At 35.9% G+C, this 21877-nt stretch overlaps 1 protein-coding gene across 1 annotated transcript; it reads right to left on the bottom strand.

Moving 5' to 3' along the window:
• Positions 1 to 14341: 14341 nt before the first annotated feature.
• On the bottom strand, positions 14342 to 20199 carry LOC121984324 (probable protein phosphatase 2C 38). Its single transcript, XM_042537202.1, has 5 exons — positions 19638 to 20199; positions 18740 to 19107; positions 15854 to 16090; positions 14753 to 15270; positions 14342 to 14640 (listed from the first exon to the last, which is right to left on the bottom strand). Exons 1-4 carry the CDS (start codon positions 19933 to 19935, stop codon positions 15055 to 15057), a joined length of 1119 nt encoding a protein of 372 aa, XP_042393136.1. The 5' UTR covers positions 19936 to 20199; the 3' UTR covers positions 14342 to 14640; positions 14753 to 15054.
• Positions 20200 to 21877: the final 1678 nt, after the last annotated feature.

The following is a 21877-nucleotide window of genomic DNA, read 5'->3' as shown; positions in this document are numbered from 1 at the left end:
TACGCATCATAACTAGTTCATCTTTTGTATAGATCTTGAAAAACCAAACATAAGAGGCTATCAGTTTTTTAGTTATAGTTTTTGTAATCGATTTTTCGTTTCGATTTCATGTTTCGATATTGTGCTTCTATTGAGGTCTTCGTAGTTAAACCTAGGTTACTTAAGAAGATTAAATATCTGATTTCTTTGAAAGGCTTTGTCTAGGCAGTGGTGGATGCTCCCATACCCAAGAAGGTCATGTGCCTCACCACGTTTGACCTAGAACCCGATCCTTGAAATGGATATTCGATCAACTTCTGTAATATGGTTTAACTTAAGAAGAACACATCGGTTAAATTTGGAGTAAGAATGTTAAGCATCATTCCCAATCCAAATTTAACTTCTGATGGACAACTTGGATTAATAATGTTAAGTTCTATTTGCAATCCAAGTTGAACTTCAGTAGAGCACAAGGGTAGCTAGGAAAGTTCTATGCTTGTACAAAATTTTTGTACAGGGGAACTAGAGCGGTCTCCAGGTATAGCAACCAACACTCTAGGTACTAGACTAAAAGCAGGAATAAAGAAGTCGAAGGGCAAGTGCTTTATTTGCAAGCAAACTAGACATTGGAAGTCGGACTGCCCTCGTAGGAAAGAGAACAATAAAGGTATATCTTATTCTCTAGTAGTTGAAACATGTTTAGCGGTGTTATCTACCAGTACATGGTGTGTAGATACAGGAGTCACTGATCTTGTCTGCAATTCATTGCAGGGGTTCTAGGAAACCTGACAACTATATGAGGGAGAGATAACCGTCTACATGGGCAATGCTACGAAAGTGGCGGCTGTTACAGTGGGAGATGCCTACTTTGTTGGTCCCTTTGGATGACGGCAGGAGGGGAGGGGTGAATTGCCCTATAAAAATTAAACACAAAACCTTTCTCGGATATTCAACTAATTAACAGACACTTGTAATAAAAAAGAAGAGACTAAATTGAAAGATCAGACACAAGAGGGTTTACTTTGTTTGCAATCAGAGGATTGCTAATCCAAGGCAAAGATGGCACACTATATGATTCTCCTCTGGGCGGAGTAGCCTCTTACAGCGTTGACAGTACAAAAGAACAGAAAGCACAGAAAGAAATGAATTACAAGTGAGTTAAATGATCTGTGCAAACTAGTGCGATTGTTGGAACCCCAAGGTGTTTTGATGTGATCAAACAAGCTAAGTTAGGTCCTGCGTTTGTTTAACCCTTGTGTCTAAGTGTGCAGGAGCTTAGGAACACAGGAAGTCGAGCGGACGACATGGCTAGCGAGAAGGACGACACGGGGAGAGAGTCGACGGGCTCGGTGCGTCCGAGGGACGAGGTGACCGCGGAAGAGTACACCGGTGGATGAGAAGAACGTGTGCGGCGTTCGAGGGACGAGAAACTGGGAAGGAAGGCTGGAACTTGGGTTCGGGTGAGCCCTATTCCGGATGGCCGAGATCACCCAAGCTAGCGGAGCCGGAGTTGAAGACCCGGACCGAGACGAGCTGAACTGAAGCAGAGCGACCGGACGGAAAAAGTCAACCAGAGTTGACTTTTGGGGTTCGGGCGGCCGGAGCTGACCGGGGCGCTCGGACCCCTCCGGGGCACTCGGAACCCTCTGGGGCGCCCGGACCGAAGATGTTGACCAGATCGAGTCAAACTCGATCTGAACGTTGGAGGAAAAAGTTTTATCCCACGAGGGCGCCCGGAACCCCTTCGAGGCGCCCCGGCCAGTGCTATAAAACTTTATCCCCCAACGTTCAGATCGAGTTTGACTCGATCTAGTCAACATCTTCGGTCCGGGTGCCCCGGAGGGTTCCGGGCGCCCCGGAGGGCTCCGGGCGCCCCGGTCAGCTCCGGGCGCCCCGGACCCAAAAAGTCAACTATAGTTGACTTTTTTCGTCCGGTCGCTCTACTTCGGTTCAGCTCGTCTCGGTCCGGGTCTTCAACTCCGGCTCCGCTAGCTTGGGTGATCTCGGCCATCCGGAATAGGGCTCACCCGAACCCAAGTTCCGGCCTTCTCCTCGAGCAGCCTTCCTTCCCGGTTTCTCATCCCTCGAACGCTGCGCACGTTCTTCTCGTCCACCGGTGTACTCTTCCACGGTCACCTCATCCCTCAGACGTACTGAGCCCGTCGACTCTCTCCCCGTGTCGTCCTTCTCGCTAGCCGCGTCTTCCGCTCGACTTCTTGTATTCCTAAGCTCCTGCACACTTAGACACAAGGGTTAAACAAACGCAGGACCTAACTTAGCTTGTTTGATCACATCAAAACACCTTGGGGTTCCAATAATCTCCCCCTTTTTGATGTGAGCAACCCGAGTTAAGTTAGGGTAAACATATGCAAAACAATTTATATTCAAATAAGTCCAAATATTTTTCAATTGAAAAATTATATTACCTCCCCCTAGACTTAACATACTTCTCCCCCTTTGATCACATAAAAATTGGGGTTATAAACAAGTCTAAGGTAAATTCTAAAAAAATTTGAAGTGTAAAAAAAATTTAAAAATGTCTAAGTAAAGACACTCTTTAGAATTTTTCTTTCGAAGAAAAAAATTTTAAGTAAAACATTTTTCAGAAAAAAATAGTCATAAGTGTTAACAAAAATTTTCTAAAATTTTAAGTTTGAAACTTATTTCAACATTTCCTAAAAAAAAAATTTTCTAATTTTCAGAAAAAAAATTTCTAAGTTAATATTCATAAGAAACAATTCTAAGTTAATTTTAAAAAAAATTCTAAGGCAATATTATCATAAAAAAATTCTTAGTCAAATTTTTTTAAAAAAAAATCTTAAGGCAAAAAATATATTCTAAGTTAACTTTCATAAACAATTTCTAAGGTAATTTAAAAAAAAAAATCTAAGTCAAGTTAAAAAATAAATAAATATTTTCTAACACAAATTGAATAACTCTTTTAAAGCATTAAGTAATTTAAATTAATGCTTTTTCAGTTAGTCAATTAAACTTTTCATTTCGATACTTGACTTCCAGGTCGTGACGAGGCACTAGGCCTTCTTAGTTATTGGAGCAACAACCACTTCCTTAGACAAAGCCTCATAATGAAATTAGTTGTTTAATTTCCTTGTTGAAAATGCTAAGTCTAATTTTAATTTTAAATTAAACAGGTTTTTGGAACCCAGTAGAGGTTCCTACCTACAAGATTAACCAAGTATTTCCTAGGTACATAGATTTTTGATATATTTCTAATTTGACTTTGATGAAATCTATAATACCAATTTAAACCTCTATAATTTCTAAAAGTAGAACTATTTGGACCATTAGATTTTTCAATCTTTCTATTTCTTCTTTTAGTTTTTCATTTTCAATTTTCAATTTTTCAAAACCCTCTATAAGACATGATTTTGCCAATATTCTTTTTGTTTCTAAAATTTCATTTTCTAATTTGGTATTTTTATTTTCTAATTTATACATGAATTTTTCCATTGCCTTAATACCAAAGTAAAGTTCATCAGGGGGTAAGAGACATACCTCACTTACCATATTAGACTTGAAGCCTGAATCTCCCCCTGCTTCGCTACTTCCATCTGAGGTCGCTCCCCCTTCATCGATGCTGGGTTCTGATGTACTCTGTCCTTCGTAGCTTGCCATCAGTGCTATCCCGGCATATTCTTGAATCTCAGACTCAGATGAAGAAGTGTCGTCCCAAGTAACTTTTAGGTTCTTGTGCTTCTTGGGAATCTTGCCTTTGTCCTTCTTTAGTTTTGAGCAGTCTTCTTTTAGGTGTCCTTTCTTTTGACACTGGTAGCAACGCATCCTTCTTCTATTTCTTGGATTCTTTTTATTCTGCATTTCTTTAAATTTATTAGCTCTAAAAAACTTTTTAAAATTTCTTACCATGTACGCTTCCTGATCATCCTCTGAGTCTGACTCGGGTTCATCCCTTTTGGTTGCGTTTAGCGCAATCATCTGGCTTGATTCCTTTGTTCCTGCACACCTGGTTTCATGCAATTCAAGAGTGGAGAACAGTTCTTCTAAACTACTTATCTCCAGGTCTTTCGAAATGTAGTAGGCGTCGACGATTGATGTCCATTCTGAAGTTCTGGGAAACGCATTGAGTGCGTAGCATATTGTGTCCCGATTTGTAACCGTTTCTTCGAGGTTCTCGAGACCAATAACTAGTTCTTTTACCTTCGCGTGTAAATTTGCTACATTCTCACCTTTTTCCAGACGTATGCTCATCAGCTTGTTCCGGAGGATGTCTCTTCTAGCGAGCTTTGCTTCAGACGTGCCTTCGTGGAGTTCCAGGAACTTCTCCCTGAGTTCTTTAGCGGATGAATAGCTTCCGATGCGATTAACCTCTTGAGGCGGCAACACGCTCAGTAGGTGATATTCCGCACGGCTGTTTGCTACAGACTCATTCTACTCCTTCTTTGTCCAGTGGCTCTCTTCTTTTTCTTCTCCGTCTTGATTCATTGGAGCTACAAAACCATACTTCGTAATAGACCGAATTTCAAAATAAGTTCTTAGGAATACCTCCGGGCGATTGTTGGAATTCCAAGGTGTTTTGATGTGATCAAACAAGCTAAGTTAGGTCCTACGTTTGTTTAACCCTTGTGTCTAAGTGTGCAGGAGCTTAGAAACACAGGAAGTCGAGCGGAAGACGCGGCTAGCGAGAAGGACGGCACGGGGAGAGAGTCGACGGGCTCGGTGCGTCCGAGGGACGAGGTGACCGTGGAAGAGTACACCGGTGGACGAGAAGAACGTGCGCGACGTTCGAGGGACGAGAAATTAGGAAGGAAGGCTGCTCGAGGAGAAGGTCGGAACTTGGGTTCGGGTGAGCCCTATTCCGGATGGTCGAGATCACTTAAGCTAGCGGAGCCGGAGTTGAAGACCCGGACCGAGACGAGCTGAACCGAAGCAGAGCGACCGGGCAGAAAAAGTCAACTAGAGTTGACTTTTGGGGTCCGGGGTGCCCGGAACCCTCCGGGGCGCCCGGACCGAAGATGTTGACCAGATCGAGTCAAACTCGATATGAACGTTGGGGATAAAGTTTTATCCCCCTAGGGCGCCCGGAACCCTTTCGGGGCGCCCCGACCAGTGCTATAAATATAACACTGGTTGGCACATATCATTTAACTCACTTGTAATTCATTTCTTTCTGTGCTTTTTATTCTTTTGTACTGTCAACGCTGTAAGAGGCTACTCTGCCCAGAGGAGAATCAGATAGTGCGTCATCTTTGCCTTGGATTAGCAATCCTCTGATTGCAAACCAAGTAAACCCTCTTGTGTCTGATCTTTCAATTTTGTCTCTTCTTTTTTATTACAAGTGTCTGTTAATTAGTTGAATACCCGAGAAAGGTTTTGTGTTTAATTTTTGTAGGGCAATTCACCCCTCCCCTCTTGCCGGCCTCCAAAGGGACCAACATACTTATCATTTGATAGGAATAGAACTTTAATTTCGAGAAATTATCTTTATGTACCAAGTTTTAGAAAGAATTAAATTTTAATTTCTAAACTATTTTTGGATGAATATGCTATTTTTTTTATGACAAAGTAGTTATCAATAAAAATAGGATGATTATCTGTTCTGGTATATTAGTTGGCAATTTGTATACTCTAAATCTAATATCTCTCGCAAAGCAACAAATGGAAATTAATAACGCATCCTCTAATTCTAATAAGAGAAAGGAATCTTCGAAAATGAACCAAACATATCTTTGGCATCTAAGACTTGGTCATATTAACTTGAGTAGGATTCAAAGGCATATAGCCGATGGATTCTTGGGTTCATTAGTGTTGGAAAAATTTCCAACCTGCGAATCTTGCTTGGAAGGAAAAATGACCAAGAGACCTTTTAAGGTCAAGGGGTATAGAGCAAAAGATGTGTTGGAATCGGTTCATTCTGATATGTGTGGACCTATGACTATCTAGGCGAGAGGTGGTTTCGAATATTTTATCTTTTTTATAGATGATTATTCGAGATATGGGTACATTTACTTGATGTGCCGCAAGTCTAAGTGCTTTGATAAGTTCAAAGAGTACAAGATTGATGTGGAGAAACATCATGGTAAAAGTATCAAGACACTACGGTCCGATCGTTGTGGCGAGATCTCTCAAGAGCGTTTAGGAATAACTTATTAGAGGTTGAGATTCAATCCCAATTGTCTGCACCTGCTACACCCCCAACAGAATGGTGTGGCAGAATGAAAGAATATGACTCTTATGAAAATTGTTAGATCGATGATGAGTTATTCATAATTACCAAATTCGTTCTGGGGATATGCTTTAGAAATGGCAGTGTACATTCTGAACTTGGTACCTTCTAAATCAGTACCCTCTACTCCCATGGAATTGTGGAATGGGCGTAAGCCTAGTCTGAGTCATATCCGGATTTGGGGTAGTCTAGCACATGTGCTGAAGGGAGATGCTGATAAGTTGGAATCTCGTACAGAAGTTCGCCTGTTTATAGGTTATCCTAAAGGAACGAAAGGTGGTTTTTTTATAGTCCTAAAGATCAAAAGGTCATTGTTAGCACTAATGCCCAATTTTTAGAAGAGGACTATGTAATAAATCACAAGTCCATGAGTGAAATTGTTCTAGAAGAAATGAGAGAGGACACGTCTACTTTAGTACTAAGAGTGCAAGATGAAATATCACAAGAAACTGCAACACGTATCACAAATGATACACAATTACAGACAGTGCCTCGTCGTAGTGGGAGGGTTGTGAGGCAACCTGAAAGATTTATGTTTTTAGGAGAGTCTTCGGAATTGATCCCAGGTAAACATGAACCTGATCCCCGAACATATGATGAAGCACTCCAAGATAAAGATGCAGCATCTTGGCAAAGAGCAATGAATTCAGAAATAGAATCTATGTATTCTAACAAAGTCTGGGAGCTAGTAGAACCATCAAATAGTGTAAAAGCTATTGGATGTAAATGGATCTACAAAAGGAAAAGAGGGACAGACGGGAAGGTGGAAACCTTCAAAGCAAGGCTTGTTGTGAAGGGGTATACTCAGAAAGAGAGAATCGAATATGAGGAAATCTTTTTGCCAGTAGCTATGCTTAAGTCTATCATGATACTCTTATCTATTGCTACTCATATGGATTATGAGGTTTGGGAAATGGATGTCAAGACAGTTTTCCTTAACGGAAGTCTTAAAGAAAACATCCATATGAAGCAACCGGAGGGGTTTATTGCAAAGGGCAAAGAGTATCTTGTATTTAAGCTCAATCGGTCTATTTATGGACTGAAGCAAGCTTCAAGGTCTTGGAACATCTAGTTTAATGAAGTAATCCATTTTTATGGATTTATTCAGTGTCCGGATGAGTCTTGTGTATACAAAAAGTGTGATGGAAACGTGGTGGTATTTCTTGTACTATACGTAGATGACATTTTGTTAATTGGCAATAATATCAAAGTGTTGTCGGAAGTAAGGGTATGGTTATCCAAGCAATTCGATATGAAGGACATGGGAGAATGCGCACATATTCTCGGAATCAAAGTAATAAGGGATCACAAGAAAAGAATGTTGTGTTTATCTCAATCTTTATATATCAATATTATCCTAGCTCATTTTAGCATGCAAGACTCCAAGAAAGGTTTTCTACCTTTTAGGCATGGAGTATCTTTATCTAAAGAGATGTCTCCGAAGACATCAAAAGAGATAGAAGAAATAAAGGCAGTTCCTTATGCTTCAGTTGTAGGAAGCCTAATGTATGCAATGTTATGCACGAGACCGAATATCTGTTTTATCGTGGGCATGGTTAGCAGATATCAAAGTAATCTAGGACAGGGGCATTGGACTACCGTAAAGCATATATTAAAGTACCTGAGAAGGATTAGAGATTATATTCTGGTTTACCAAGCAGATAACTTGCTCCCTGTGGGTTACATGAATTCAGATTTCCAATCAGATAGGGAAAAGAGTAAGTCAACCTAGGGGTTTTGTGTTTACTTTAGGAAGTGAAGCCATAACAATGGAGGAGTGTTAAGCAGAAATGCGTTTCAGATTCCACTATGGAAGCTGAGTATGTGGTAGCCTCTGAGGCAACCATAGAAGTTGTATGACTCAGAAATTTCATGATGGGCTTAGATGTGATTCTTGGTTTGCCCAAAATTATTACAGTGTATTGTGATAATAAGTGGTGCAGTAGCAAACTCGAAGGAACCACGAGCCCGTAAGGTAAGTAAACACATAGAGCGCAAGTACCACCCAATACGGGACATCATATAACGAGAAGAAGTTGTTGTCGCCTAGATTACATCAGCAGATAACCTAGATCTTTTCACTAAGCCCTTAAGGCAAGAGCTTTTGATGGGCATGTTGAAGGGATGGGAATTAGATGTATGGCAGCATATATGTAGCATAATTTTTTAGTATAAGTGGGAGATTGTTAGAGTGTATACTAAAAGTTTATCTTTTTGTATAAACAGTTATTTTGAAATAAGAATCACATTGATCAAATGACTACATTTATGCTAAGTGTAGTTGTCCATTTAATTTATATTGTAGATAACATGGTGTGAGGAGACACACAGAAGTTCATGTTATCAGTTCCTTATAAATTATAAATAGTAGCTCACAACCAAGATGGAATGGGGCAAACCATTGGAGTGGTTGTAGTATAATTTGGTATTAGTTTATCTTGACTATAAAATTATACTAGTACACTATGAGTGTATTGAGCAGGACCATTTGAGCTAGTTTTTTTTATACTGACTATGTAAAAGAATAAAACCTCTATTATTATGGAAGTGCATACTCTTAATCATAATATAATAACAAGCACGTATACTTAATATTTATTTCTTTAATTTACCAAAGGGTGCGATTTAGTTCGTTAAATCAATAGGCCCGATAAGTTGGGAAATGATATTATTTATATGGTGTGTTATTGATTATAGAATGAAACTGTGTCCTAGTAATCTAGGTTGATGATGTCCCCATGAGGAGCTCATAAGGATTGTCATGTAAACCCTGCAGGTGGACTTAGTCCAACATGACAATAAGGTTAAGTGGTACTACTCTTGGAGCAAGATATTAATTAAGTGAGTTGTCAGTAACTCATTTAATTAGTGGATATTCAATATCTTAAACACAGGGAGACTAACACACTTATGATAAGAAGGAGCCCATATTGTAATATGAGATTGGTGTGGTAGTGCAATAATAACTCTTTAGTGGTATGAGTTATTATTGATGAACTTGAGTTGGGTGTTCGGGGCGAACACGGGAAGCTCAAGCTCATCGGGAGACCAAAACTAATTCCTCCTCTCGGTCCCTGTTGTAGCACCTTATTTATAAAGCCTTATATCCACTTAGAGCCAAACTTCTTACCCATCTTATGGCGGTCGGCCAAACCAAGCTTGGAGCCCAAGCTAGGACAGGTAAAGCCAAAGTATGGAGCCAAGATTAATGGCCGACCAAGCTTGGAGCCCAAGCAAGGTGGTCGACCACATTAAAATAAAAGGATGTTTTAATTTTTAAAATCTTTCCTTTTGTGGAAGCCATGGTTTTAAAAGAGTGTTTTAAAATTTTAAAATCTTTCCTTTTATAGCTTTCTACAAAGGATTAAGAGAAAGGTTTGATATCTTTCCTTATTTGTAGTTAAAAGGAAGATTTTAATTTTTGGTAAAACTTTTCTTTTTTGTAACCATCCACATGTTTTAAAAGAGATATTTTAATTTATAAAATTTTCTTTTTATAACCAACAAGGGATTTAAAAGAGAAATTTTTTATTAAAAATTTCTTACCGAAAACAAATAAGGAAGTTTTAATTTTATGTTTAAAACTTTCCTTGTTTGGAGCACAAGTAGGTGGACGACCATGACAATTATAAAAGGAAGTTTTAATATTTTTTTTTTTTAAACTTTCCTTTTTTGCCAAGACCAAAGATTATAAAAGAGAAGGAGGGGGTGCCTCACCCATAACACATCTTCTATTCCTCTCCTCCAATCCTTGGTGGCCGGCCCTTGTCCTTCTCTCTTCTCTTTTTGTTTGCTCTCTTGGTGACCGACGACATCTTGTGTGGAGATCTCTTGGTGGTCGATTGCTTGAAGGAGAAGAAGAAGATAAGGAAGCTCTCTTGTCTAGCGTCCCTTGGAGGATAGTTGGTGGTCGGATCTTGGAAGCCTTGGAAGAAGCTTGAGTAGATTTCATCTTGGAAGTGTTGGGGTTGCAAGGTTGCAAACATAGTCCCATATTGGAAACACATGGGAAAGATCATGGGTTTATAAGAGAAAAGATATCTCCATTGGCATGAGGCCTTTTGGGTAGAGCCCAAGAGCAAAACCATGAGGGTTTAGGCCCAAAGTGGACAATATCATGCTATTGTGGGGATATCTAAATTCTTTTCGATCCTACAATTGATATCAGAGCCCGGACTGTCAGAAGGTTTAACCGCCGACTGTGCACAAGAGCTATGGTATGATTGAGCCATGTGGGTACAATATTGACCTCGAACAAAGAAAGTGAGGGTTCCTATGTTCGGATCAAGAGGACCAGACACCAGGCAGGAAGTCCTAGTTGCGACTAGGCAAGGAAGTCCTAGTAGGTCGGGTGGACCGAGGGGCAGGAAGACCTGGTGGGTCGAGGATCGGACGTGGGAAGCCTATGGTCCTTTGTTTGAGGGGGAGATTGTTGGGGTTGCAAGGTTGCAAACATAGTCCCATATTGGAAACACATGGGAAAGATCATGGGTTTATAAGAGAAAAGATATCTCCATTGGCATGAGGCCTTTTGGGTAGAGCCCAAGAGCAAAACCATGAGGGTTTAGGCCCAAAGTGGACAATATCATGCTATTGTGGGGATATCTAAATTCTTTTCGATCCTACAGGAAGATCGTCGCCCACACGACATCCAAGAGAAGGAGGGGAATATGACAGAAGATCAAGAGGTCTATAAGCTACAAAAGGTATAACTAGTTATAAGTTTTCGCATCATAACTAGTTCATCTTTTGTATAGATCTTGAAAAACCAAATACAAGAGGTTATCGGTTTTAAGTTATCATTTTTGTTATCGATTTTATTTTTCGATTTCATGTTTCGATAATGTGTTTCAATTGAGGTCTCTATAGTTAAACCTAGTTTACTGTAAGAAGTTAAATATCTGATTTCTTTGAAAGGATTTGTCTAGGAAGTGGTGGATGATCTCATACCCAAGAAGGCCTAGTGTCTAGCCATGTTTAACCTAGAAGCCAATCTTTGAAATAGATATTTGATAACTTTTGTAATATGGTTTAACTTAGGAAGATCACATTGGTTAAACTTGGAGTAAAAATGTTAAGTATCGTTTCCAATCCAAGTTTAACTTCTGAAGGATAATTTGGATTAATAATGTTAAGCATCGTTTGCAATCCAAATTTAACTTCTGTTGAGCACAAGGGTAGATTGGATAGTTCTATGCTTGTACAAATTTTTGTACAGGGGAACTAGGATGATATTCTGAGTAGCAACCAACAACACCAATATCAGACACATTTATTTTTTTATTTTAATTTTTTTTAATTCAACGACGAATCCATGGATTTGTCACAGAAATCGGTGATGAATCTATTGATTCATCATAGCATTGAAGACGAATCCTATGGTTCGTCACAAAATTGGCGACAAATCCATGGATTTTTCGCAGAATTGAAAATAAAATAAAATAAAAAAATAAATGTGTCCAAAATTAGTTGAGGGACCTAGAGAGCTCGAAATAATATGAAACTAGTACCTATGTGTTCATGTATTTCTCTTGATTATATAAATACCCTCAAAGATCAATTTGACCTAATATATTAAGATCAATAAATTTTTTAAACATGAATTAGATTTTTTAGACATATTAATGTTAAAAAATTACTGATCTCAGTATATTTGATAAAATTGATATTTAAGGATATTTTTATAATCAGAAGATTTATACAACCACAAAGAGACTAATTTTATGTCATTCTGAGCTCTTTAGGCCAATATATAAGTGTCGGACATATTTAATTTTTTTTAATTTTTAATTCAGTTTGCGACGAATCCTAGGATTCATCGCCAATTCTATGATGAATCCATGGATTCATCGTAGAATTGAAAAAAAAATAAAATAAAAAACTAAATGTCTTCAAACTGATTGAGAACCTAGAGAGCTCGGAATAATATAAAATTTATTCCTATGTGTTTGTATAAATATTCTAATTATATAAATATCCTCAAACATCAATTTAATTAAATATATTGAGATTAGTGATTTTTTGAACATGAATTAGATTTTTTGGACGTCAAAATGATCAAAATGATGTTTAAGGGTATGTTTTATAATTAAAAGATTTATACGGATACATAGAAACTGGTTTCATATCATTCCGACCTTTTTAGGTCTATATGCGAGTTTCAGACACATTTAATTTTTTATTCAGTTTATGACGAATCCTTAGATTTGTCGCTAATTTTGCTAAAATTATAGGATTCATCACTAATTCCATGATAAATCAATAAATTCATCATCGATTCTATAATGAATCAAATAGATTCATCGTTGATTCTCTAATGAATTCATAGATTCGTCACAGAATTGAAAAATAAAATAAAATAAAAAATAAATGTATCCAAAACCAGTTGAGGGGCGTAGAGAGCTCAGAATGATATGAAAAAAGTTTCTATGTGTTGTCTAGTTCTACTGATTATATAAATATTCTCAAATATTAATTTGACCTAATATATTCAAAGGAGTGATTTTTTAACGTTAAAATAATTATAACATGTTCAATAAATAACTCTTTTTAGTATTTTTACTAAGTCATCAATCAATTAAAGTCCATATAATTATCTTAGCTATGAAAAAAAATATATTGTATAACATTAATGTTTGAGGATATGAATATTATCAGGAGAACTAGACAAACACATATGAATTGATTTCATATCTTTTTAACCTCTCTAAGCCCATCAATTGGTTTCAGAGACATTTAGAGGCATTTTTATGTTAAAAAATCACTAATCTCAATATATTGGGATAAATTGATATTTGAGAGTATTTATATAATCAAGAGAAATAGACGAACACATAGAAACTAGTTTCATATCATTCCGAACTCTCTAGGTCCCTCAACTAGTTTCATACACATTAAATTTTTTATTTTAATTTTTTTTCAATTCCGCAACAAATCCGTAGATTCGTTGCTAAGAGCTCGGAATGACACAAAACCAATTCGTATGTGTTTATATAAATCTCTTGATTATATAAATGCCCTTAAATATTAATTTAACCTAATATATGCCTGAAAAATCACTAAACCAGTTCAATGATTTTTTTAACACAAATATATTCGAAAAATCTAATTCGTATTAAAAAAATCATTTATTTCAATATATTGGGTCATATTGATGTTTGAAGGCATTTATATATTTAGGAGATTTATACGAACGTATAGGAATTAATTTCATGTCATTTCAAACTCTCTAGATCCCTCACTTGATTTTCAACACATTTTTTTTTTCCAATTTTGTGACGAATCCATAGATTTGTCGCAGAATTGGCGACAAATCATTTGATTCGTCATTGAATTAGTGACGAATCCAAGTATTTATTACAGGATGAATAAAAAAATTAAATATGACCAAAATCAATTTTGAACACATTTATTATTTTTTTTTTCAATTCTACTACGAATCAATGGACATTTATATAATTAAGAGATTTATACGAATACATAAAAATTATTTTCATATCATTTTAAGCTCTCTAGATCCCCTCAATCATTTTCAGACACATTTGTTTTTTTCAATTATGTTATAAATTCATAGATTTATCGCAGAATTGGCGACGAATTACGAATCCTTGAATTCGGCGTTCAGAATTGACGACGAATCCTTGAATTCGTCATAGAATCAGCGCCACATCCAAGGATTCATTGCAGGCTGAATAAAAAAAATTAAACATGACCAAAATTGATTTTGAACACATTTATTGTTATTTTTTTTCAATTCTACTACGTATCCATCAATTATTCACAAAATCTATTATAAATTCTTTGGGGAGTATCAAAATTCATCACTAATAAATTTTATGACAATATTATTTATTGCTAATTGATGATAAAACTTTTTCGTTACTAATTAGCGATAAATTTCTTGTTTCGTCACAAAATTTATTTCAAATTTAGGATGAAAAATTTTCGTCTCTAAATAAAAATTATTTTGTAATGGTTAGATATTAAAAAATAATTACATTTGCAATTTATCAAGGCCTAGTAAATTTATTTGTGAATGATTTAATTCAATAATGTTTAGAGGACGACGTTCTTCAGATTGTACAGGTATGAAGCAGCAAGGAAACAACTTTTTTTGCAAGAAAGATTTAAAAAATAAAAATATAAAAAATAAATAATAAATAATAAAAAATTATTGACATGGTGTTGTTCTTATCTTATTCAAGGGCTGCTTTACAAATTTGCTTTTGGATTATTACAGGCATTTACTAGAAGGCATGGAAATACTTGTTGATCCGAATATGTGATGATGAAACAACTTGCCTAACGATGGATGCTATATCAAATGCTTTTATTATCTTTATCACAAATGGGAGGAAAGACGATAAAACTACGATGCTGGATCCAGCTTCATCGTCTCACCATCATGCTAATACTTCCTTCCAGAGGAAAAGAATGACGAAAAGCTGGAAACAGCCACACTGCCAAATCAAAGAGTTATGATGAAGAAACTCAGGAATCAAATTACAGCACGTCTCAAACAAATAACAATAAGAAGAAGCACAATATTAGTGATCACTCAGGTCCTCATACCTGGAGTGAAAAGGCTGACTTGGGACAAGATTTTGACACATTTAAAGCCGGCCTTTTTCACTGTCAAGGCAAACCAGAGAGTTATGTAATAGCTAAAAGTTATCTATATCCAGTGCAAAACTGCAGGTTATCAAGTTAGATAAAAAAATGTTATTCCTTCCATGCTATCCTTCTCGCCTTGGATTACTAAAATTATGTGACGACCTGAAAACAGATTCGTGCTAGTAGAGTAAGGGAAATTTTTGAATCAGTTCTAAGGAGGCCCAGGATGAAGCATCTGGAACCGCTCCACTAATGTTTGCTTAGACAGGAACACCAGCTCCTTTCAGTGAAAGCACAGGACCATGATGGAAGTTTTGGCTTATCAGATTAGGATCGAGAAATAAGACTATAACACTGATATCATCATGAAAATGTCTCCTGACTCCGCGATCAATCTTGGTCAGGTCCTGGTAACTCATCTCTCGTTTCTTTGCTGCCACTTGCAGTGCGGTTTTGACAAGTTTTCTTGCAATGCCCTGAAACATTGTTGAGTGACAAATGCTATGAGAAATGGCATCAGATGGTGGAACATCAAAAATAAATCTAGAGAACACAAATTGCACTGGTCTTGATTTTACTCACAACATGAAGTAGCAATCTAATATATTGGATAATGAGTGCCTGGAGTATGCTACAACTGGAAAATATGCATTCACACAGTAGGAAACAAGCAAGAATGCCAGTGCAGCTCATATTTGTGAAATATCTTAGGGACAAGAGATTTTTTTTTTCTAGAAACATGCATGTTTTGTTTAAAGGGTGAAATAAAGTAATTTTTGTAAAATGCAAGATAGTTATAGATGAAGGTTTCAGAAAAATATTTATCCAATGGCAATTAGACATAGTAACATTTGTAAAATGCAAGATAGTTACAAATGAAGGTTTCAGCAAAGTATTTATCCTATGGCAATTAGACAACTTCAGTTCTGTATGTTTATTTCCAGGACATAATCCAACATGTTGTCAGTCCATCAAATGTAAAGCACAGGGTACTCCAAATGCACAGAGCAAATTTCACAGTTCCAACAAGAAAATGTGGAAAAAAGTAAGACAGCTTACATTCCGTGGCGAGTTGTGAATCATATTCGCAGCCTCTTGATTACTCAGATGCTCCCATAGACCATCTGATGCGAAAATCAAAAATTGATCTTCAGGAGAAAGTTTATGCGTTACTATTGATGGTTCAGGACTAAGGATCGGTTTGTGGAAGGGCTCAGGAAGACGGAATCTGGAGATTAAAGGCTCACAGTTAAACTCTGCATCTTTTAGATATGCATCTCCGATAGATCTTGAAACCTGAAGAAATGTATGAAGCAAATGAAGGATAATCACAAATAGTTCAAACCAATGTTTATAAACCTGGGTATTCTTGTAACAAAATACCCATAAAATGAAATTAAAATTAATGCAGTGCTAAAGGACATCTTTATAATCTAGTAAAATAAAAAAAAAAAGGACACCTCAGTACACAAAGCTCCCACCATCTTTATAATACACTACAAAGATCAATTTCATTGTAAAAATGAAGATTCCTCAATAAACTATTAATCATTGCAAACTTAAGAAGTACAGAATAAAAAATCCAAAAAGATAAGATACCTGTTAATTCCAAGGTTGAGAGCAAAATTATCAATTCACAAGATATATAGGTTGCTTCAATGTGCACACATACACAGAATAGATTTAAATAGGAAAAAGTATCAAATGTTCACACAAAGTAGTAATTGATTACATGAAATATCAAATTTCAATTTAGTGCTAAAACAATGATTGCTTTATAAAGTTGTGTACATATCCCAACAATAAGAGCTAGAACAAAGTATCAAAGTGGTGTTACAATCCACAAGATATCTAGGTTGTCTCATTGTGTGCACATGCACAGGCACAAATTAGATGGAACTAGGACAAAGTATCAAATAATTACACAAAACATCAAATTTCAATCTGGTTATTCTGTACATGTCCCAGCACTAAAAGCTAGGACAAAATACCAAATGCTTACACCTATACTCATTCTTGAAAAAAAAAAGAAGATAAAATTTCAATATGGTGCAGAAAAAAAATGCTAGCTTTATACTATTATGCATGTCCCTGCATTGAGAACGTGGACAAAGTATCAAATGCTTAGACCTCTACTCATTCTTGAATCAAAAATAAAATTTCAATCTGGTGCAGAAAGAATGATATGATTCTTGAAAGAAACATAAAGAATTTACAAAAATTAGTGATCTCATAGCAAAAGCAAATCAATTAAACTAATAAAGTGTGTTGATCATAACTAAAAGCTAGAATGTGATATTGAGTCCATTATCAGAGATGATTTATTTTCCCCTAGGTGATTAGACATGAAAATTCTCGTGGAACTAAACTTCATCTTTTGAGTTATACCTAACATAACAATAACAAACTTGCCACTTACACATTTTTGTTAGGTTGTAAAAAATAATACACAAAAGGTATATTCTAAAAGTAAAACTATATTAGATTTCTTAATCAAAATTCTATCTGAGATAGCAAGTAGTTCATGAGACCACTAGTTGTATTGGACTACCCAACTACTTATGCTAATCATAACATATTGGTTTAAAGAGAAGTCTTATGTTCATTATCTGGCAGCAAGTCAACTAATATATTCAACCATAAAATTCCCTATTGCAATTTTGTCTTCAAAAGGGAGTCTCTGCAGTAACAAATTATCACAAGGAAAAGAAAATATTTGTCTAAAGTCTTAAGAATAAAAATTGGAGCAATCAGAAAAATGAATTTTCAAATATATAAACTTTAAAGTTTCATTTTTATCCACATTGATGAAGGAAACTACATAATGGTTCATGCTAACGCATGGTAATTTCCTTGAAGGATTAGAAGAAAGGACAAAGATCTTAAATTAAGCATACAAGAAGAATAAACAAGCATACAAAAGGTTGATATTAGGATAGGCTGTTTTATTTGAAAGGATACAATATTCGATTTCCTATTTCCCCTATGAAGATTTTTTTTTTTCAATCATAAATGAATTAGCATCTAATGCCCCCCTTCTGTAAAATCTCACTGCATTCATTGCATAGACCCATTTAACATTTTATCTGTAGGGACAAAAAATGATCAAGTACCTTCACATGCTATCTATTAGCATAATTCACAAAATCAGCTGATACTAATATGGATTGCTCAAGTTGAATCACTATCAGCAAAGACTAATCTAATTTTTCCGAGATCTTGACATCTCATAATGATTGAGACCTTGAAAAAACTAGATATTCAAAGATACTAGCTAGCAATTAGTTAGTTTCACTATAGATACACAATAGTCTCTCTTGACTTATAACTTGTTTCTTCAACTAAAATCCAATCCATATATATCAACGACCCAATTAACCCCTATAACATGGGTATTTAATACTAACACTTTTACTGAAAATATATCAATAATCTAGTATTACTAAGAAATCTATACTAAGAATAGGATTTTTATTAATATTTATAATATATTTTTAGTATTCATTAAATGTTTTTGTGGATAAATATGACTTATTGTTTGCCAATTTATCATTAATAACTGGATGTCTTATAACCTATAATAAACACTCTTCAGAAGATTCTAGAACATGTTCAATAAAAAATTTTGTTATATCTTTCTCTATTTTAATTTTTTTAAGAAAAACATCCCTACTCATTTCAATTTCATCAATCCTACTGATCTTATGCTACTAATACTTAGATCCTTGACCTTCAATCCTGACAAGATATGAATGCATAGAAGGAATGTAAAGTATACTTAACCCATTGTGCAATATATTAAGTATAACAAGCATGAAAAACACTCTATTATTAAACAAACATGCATATGGGTAATGATAATGTTATGTGAAGGTTTTTGAGGCATGGTATAAATGAACTAACTCCAACTCAGTGATGATCACAAATTGTTCAAAAAAGAATTACCTGTATAAGGCCTTTCACACGCCAAACTTTGTGCTTCAAAACAACTATCTGAGGATCATTGGGATGCAATGAATGCAATTCCTCCCTCACAGATTCAAAACTCGCATTGTGCTCTGCGGACATTTGTACTGCTGTAACCTCTCTAATACCTCGCTCGATTCTTCCTAGTACCGCACGTGAATCTCCAACATTTGCCACATAAAGCATACCACCAGATATGATACTGACCAAACAACATGAACCAACAGAGGCAATCTGAGGCTTATTGAGCCACTGCTTTCTTACAATAGAGATAAAACCCTCTTCTGTGGCTGAAAATGCCTTCCTTATGACATCTACTGAAATACCTTCTTGTTCTGATGCAAACCCTGGAAAAAATAGAGCGTCACAATGAAAAAAAAGACAAATGCATCTTCAGACTAACAGATTGCATAGCAAAGATTTTCAATTTTGAGCATGATAACCTGAAATTTTCATAAGAAGATAAGCCTGAAATTATCTGATAGAAAACTGCTGAATAAATGAAATGTGGTTGTTGCCATATAAGTGAAATTATTGATTTTTTTGATAAATTTTCACGCAATATTCACAATATAGAAGATGAAATAACCAGGAAACCATCAGTTTCCATCCCTGTTAGTATCTGATTTGAATCTAACCTAAAGAAGCGAAAAGAATAATGACACAGCATCATATATACAAAATAATAGGATAAAATGTCACAAATTTAGCATAGAAAAAGAACAACTCATTAGGGTGCCCAAAATTCTAATGCGCAATATAAACCCGAATTCCAACAAAGAAAATACCAACCAATTCAACCCAGAGGATGGGTAGCGTATGACAAATGAGACCCTACGCGGTTACACATAAAGAAAACCAAAGAAAAACGGCTTACTTTTGAGGTTAGCAAATAAATGCTCCGTGATGTACCGCGACGTCTCCGGTCCGCCGTGCCCATCGTAGACCCCGACGAACGTGCCGCAAGTGCCCTCCCTCCAGCTCAGCGGGCCCGACTCGATTTGGCTTCCGTCTTCCAGAATATTATTCGCCTGCGACACCGCCATGGAAAACTCCCCGACGGAGTGGCGGCCGAGATCCTTGTACCAGAGGAGGCGGTCGTCGCGGCCGACCGATCCACCATCCCGGACCTCCGGCTTCCAGCAGGAGATCACGATCCTCATCAACGCGACCATGCTTCACTACTCCTTCACGTCCACTACCACCAGCAGGGTCACGACGACTAGACGGCAACGGCCAGATAGGGATCGACCTCGAACGATTGGCGCGCCTCCGACCGCAACGGGGAGACCGACGCCGAGATAGGTCCGTTGAATGTGGCCGGATACGGGGAAAACGGAAGAAGAGAAGGCTTCCACGAGCGCGGGGTTGCGGTCGGCCGTCGGCGGTGGGGTTTCCTGTCTCCGCTCTCGCAAGGGCCGATGTGCGGGGGCGAGGGCTACGTTTATATACTATTTAATTAACTGTATTTACTTAATTTTTTTAAAAATAGCATTTTCGGACACGACGGTAATTAACGGGAACTTGTTAGCAAATGACATTTCTGGACACGCATTTATTTCTCGTCGCGATCCTTAAAAATACGTATTTACTAAAACGCCCCGAAATTTGCTTTTGCCAGGGCATTTTCCTGAGTTTGAGAAATTGGGGCTCATTTTTAACCATTAATGATTGGAAATACGGACGGACGGTGGAGGTGCGAGCGAAGACCATGAGTTTGACCGATAAAAACCGTCTGTTTTGTAGTCGCGCCATTTCCTTGTTTAGTTTCACATTTCGTGGATTTCCGGGGGATTAGGAACAGATGATAAGTTGACTGTGCTATATGATAACACCAAATATAAGGCCATTATATTGCCATAATAATTAAAATAAATCTAAAACGATACTCAGGGTTTATTATAATAGTTGACATTATTAAACTCTTTATTTAGTTTTATATATATATATATATATATATATATATATATATATATATATAATTTTTTTAAAATTATTTATGAAATTATTAAATTAATTTATGAATAATGATGTCTAATTCATAAATATTGAAAATTTAAAGGTCATGACGAAAGGTCTAACCACTAATATAATATTATTGACGGTGTGGTAGAAGAGATAGTGGATTAACGAGAGCGGTGTGAGATCGCGCTCGAGTGTCTCGAATAAGACCTTCATCCATAGTTGTTCGGCTCCGACGTAGACATATATAACTCACGACGAATGACTCAAAAGTTCAGCATCCTTTGATTGTGCGTCTCATTTAAAAAAAATATATATCTACAAATAAATTATAGTTAGGAATCAAATAATAAATATCTAGGTGACAACTGAGCATCTTATGTTGTAAATTGGGGCAAATTGAATTTTAAATTTATTTATTTATTTATAAAGTACCATTACCAGTTAAGAATAATATAATTAAGAAAAAATTTAAAATATATATATATATATATATATATATATATATATATATATATATATATATAACTCAAAATATTCTTTTTTTTTAAATTCACTAATTATTTTGGTTGACGTACCGGGTAAGGAATATGATATATCAAAACTATATATATAGAAAGAGAGGATTGTTATCATACACACTCAATGATGCATACCTTGTAAGCACCATGTGTAATTTTTAATTTTTTTTTTTAATAATTTCTATAGTTTTAATACTATAACTTAACCCCTAAATTCTAAATTTGAACCCCTAAGCTCTTAAAAAAACAAAAACAAAATACAATTGGTGCTCACAACGTGTTTGTTATTGGGTGTGTGATAATATATATATATAGAGTGATGAGCATTCAGTTAAAATTGAATTGACTGAACCGAACAAATTAAACATCAAACAAATTGAAATTTTTTGAACCAATCGAACCGACCAAATTTTCTTACTAACACCGAACAAACCAAACCAATTAAATATCAATTAATTTGATGCTCAACCAAATTAATCAAAAATTTAAAACTAAATTAATCAAATTTTGATTTTATTTAATTAATTATATTTTTAAATAAAAATAATTAAATTAATATCCTTATTCAGTTTAACTGATTTACTAATTTTAAAACTAAAATTAAATCGAATTAATCAAAAATTAAATTAACTGA

The sequence above is a fragment of the Zingiber officinale genome, chromosome 5B (genome assembly GCF_018446385.1).
Source record: "Zingiber officinale cultivar Zhangliang chromosome 5B, Zo_v1.1, whole genome shotgun sequence".
Lineage (NCBI taxonomy): Eukaryota > Viridiplantae > Streptophyta > Magnoliopsida > Zingiberales > Zingiberaceae > Zingiber > Zingiber officinale.
The sequence above is the reverse complement of the archived record's forward strand: the minus strand, read 5'-3'. Positions and strand labels throughout refer to the sequence as shown.

Bases quoted from the DNA above. Each gene is read 5' to 3' on its own strand.
- LOC121984324 (XM_042537202.1), bottom strand. From the start codon at position 19,935: ATGGTCGCGTTGATGAGGATCGTGATCTCCTGCTGGAAGCCGGAGGTC. The intron at 16,091-18,739 runs GTAATTCTTTTT...ACATTTCTTCAG, and splicing joins GTGTGAAAGGCCTTATACAG to GTTTCAAGATCTATCGGAGA. The intron at 15,271-15,853 runs GTAAGCTGTCTT...ACAATGTTTCAG, and splicing joins TTCACAACTCGCCACGGAAT to GGCATTGCAAGAAAACTTGT.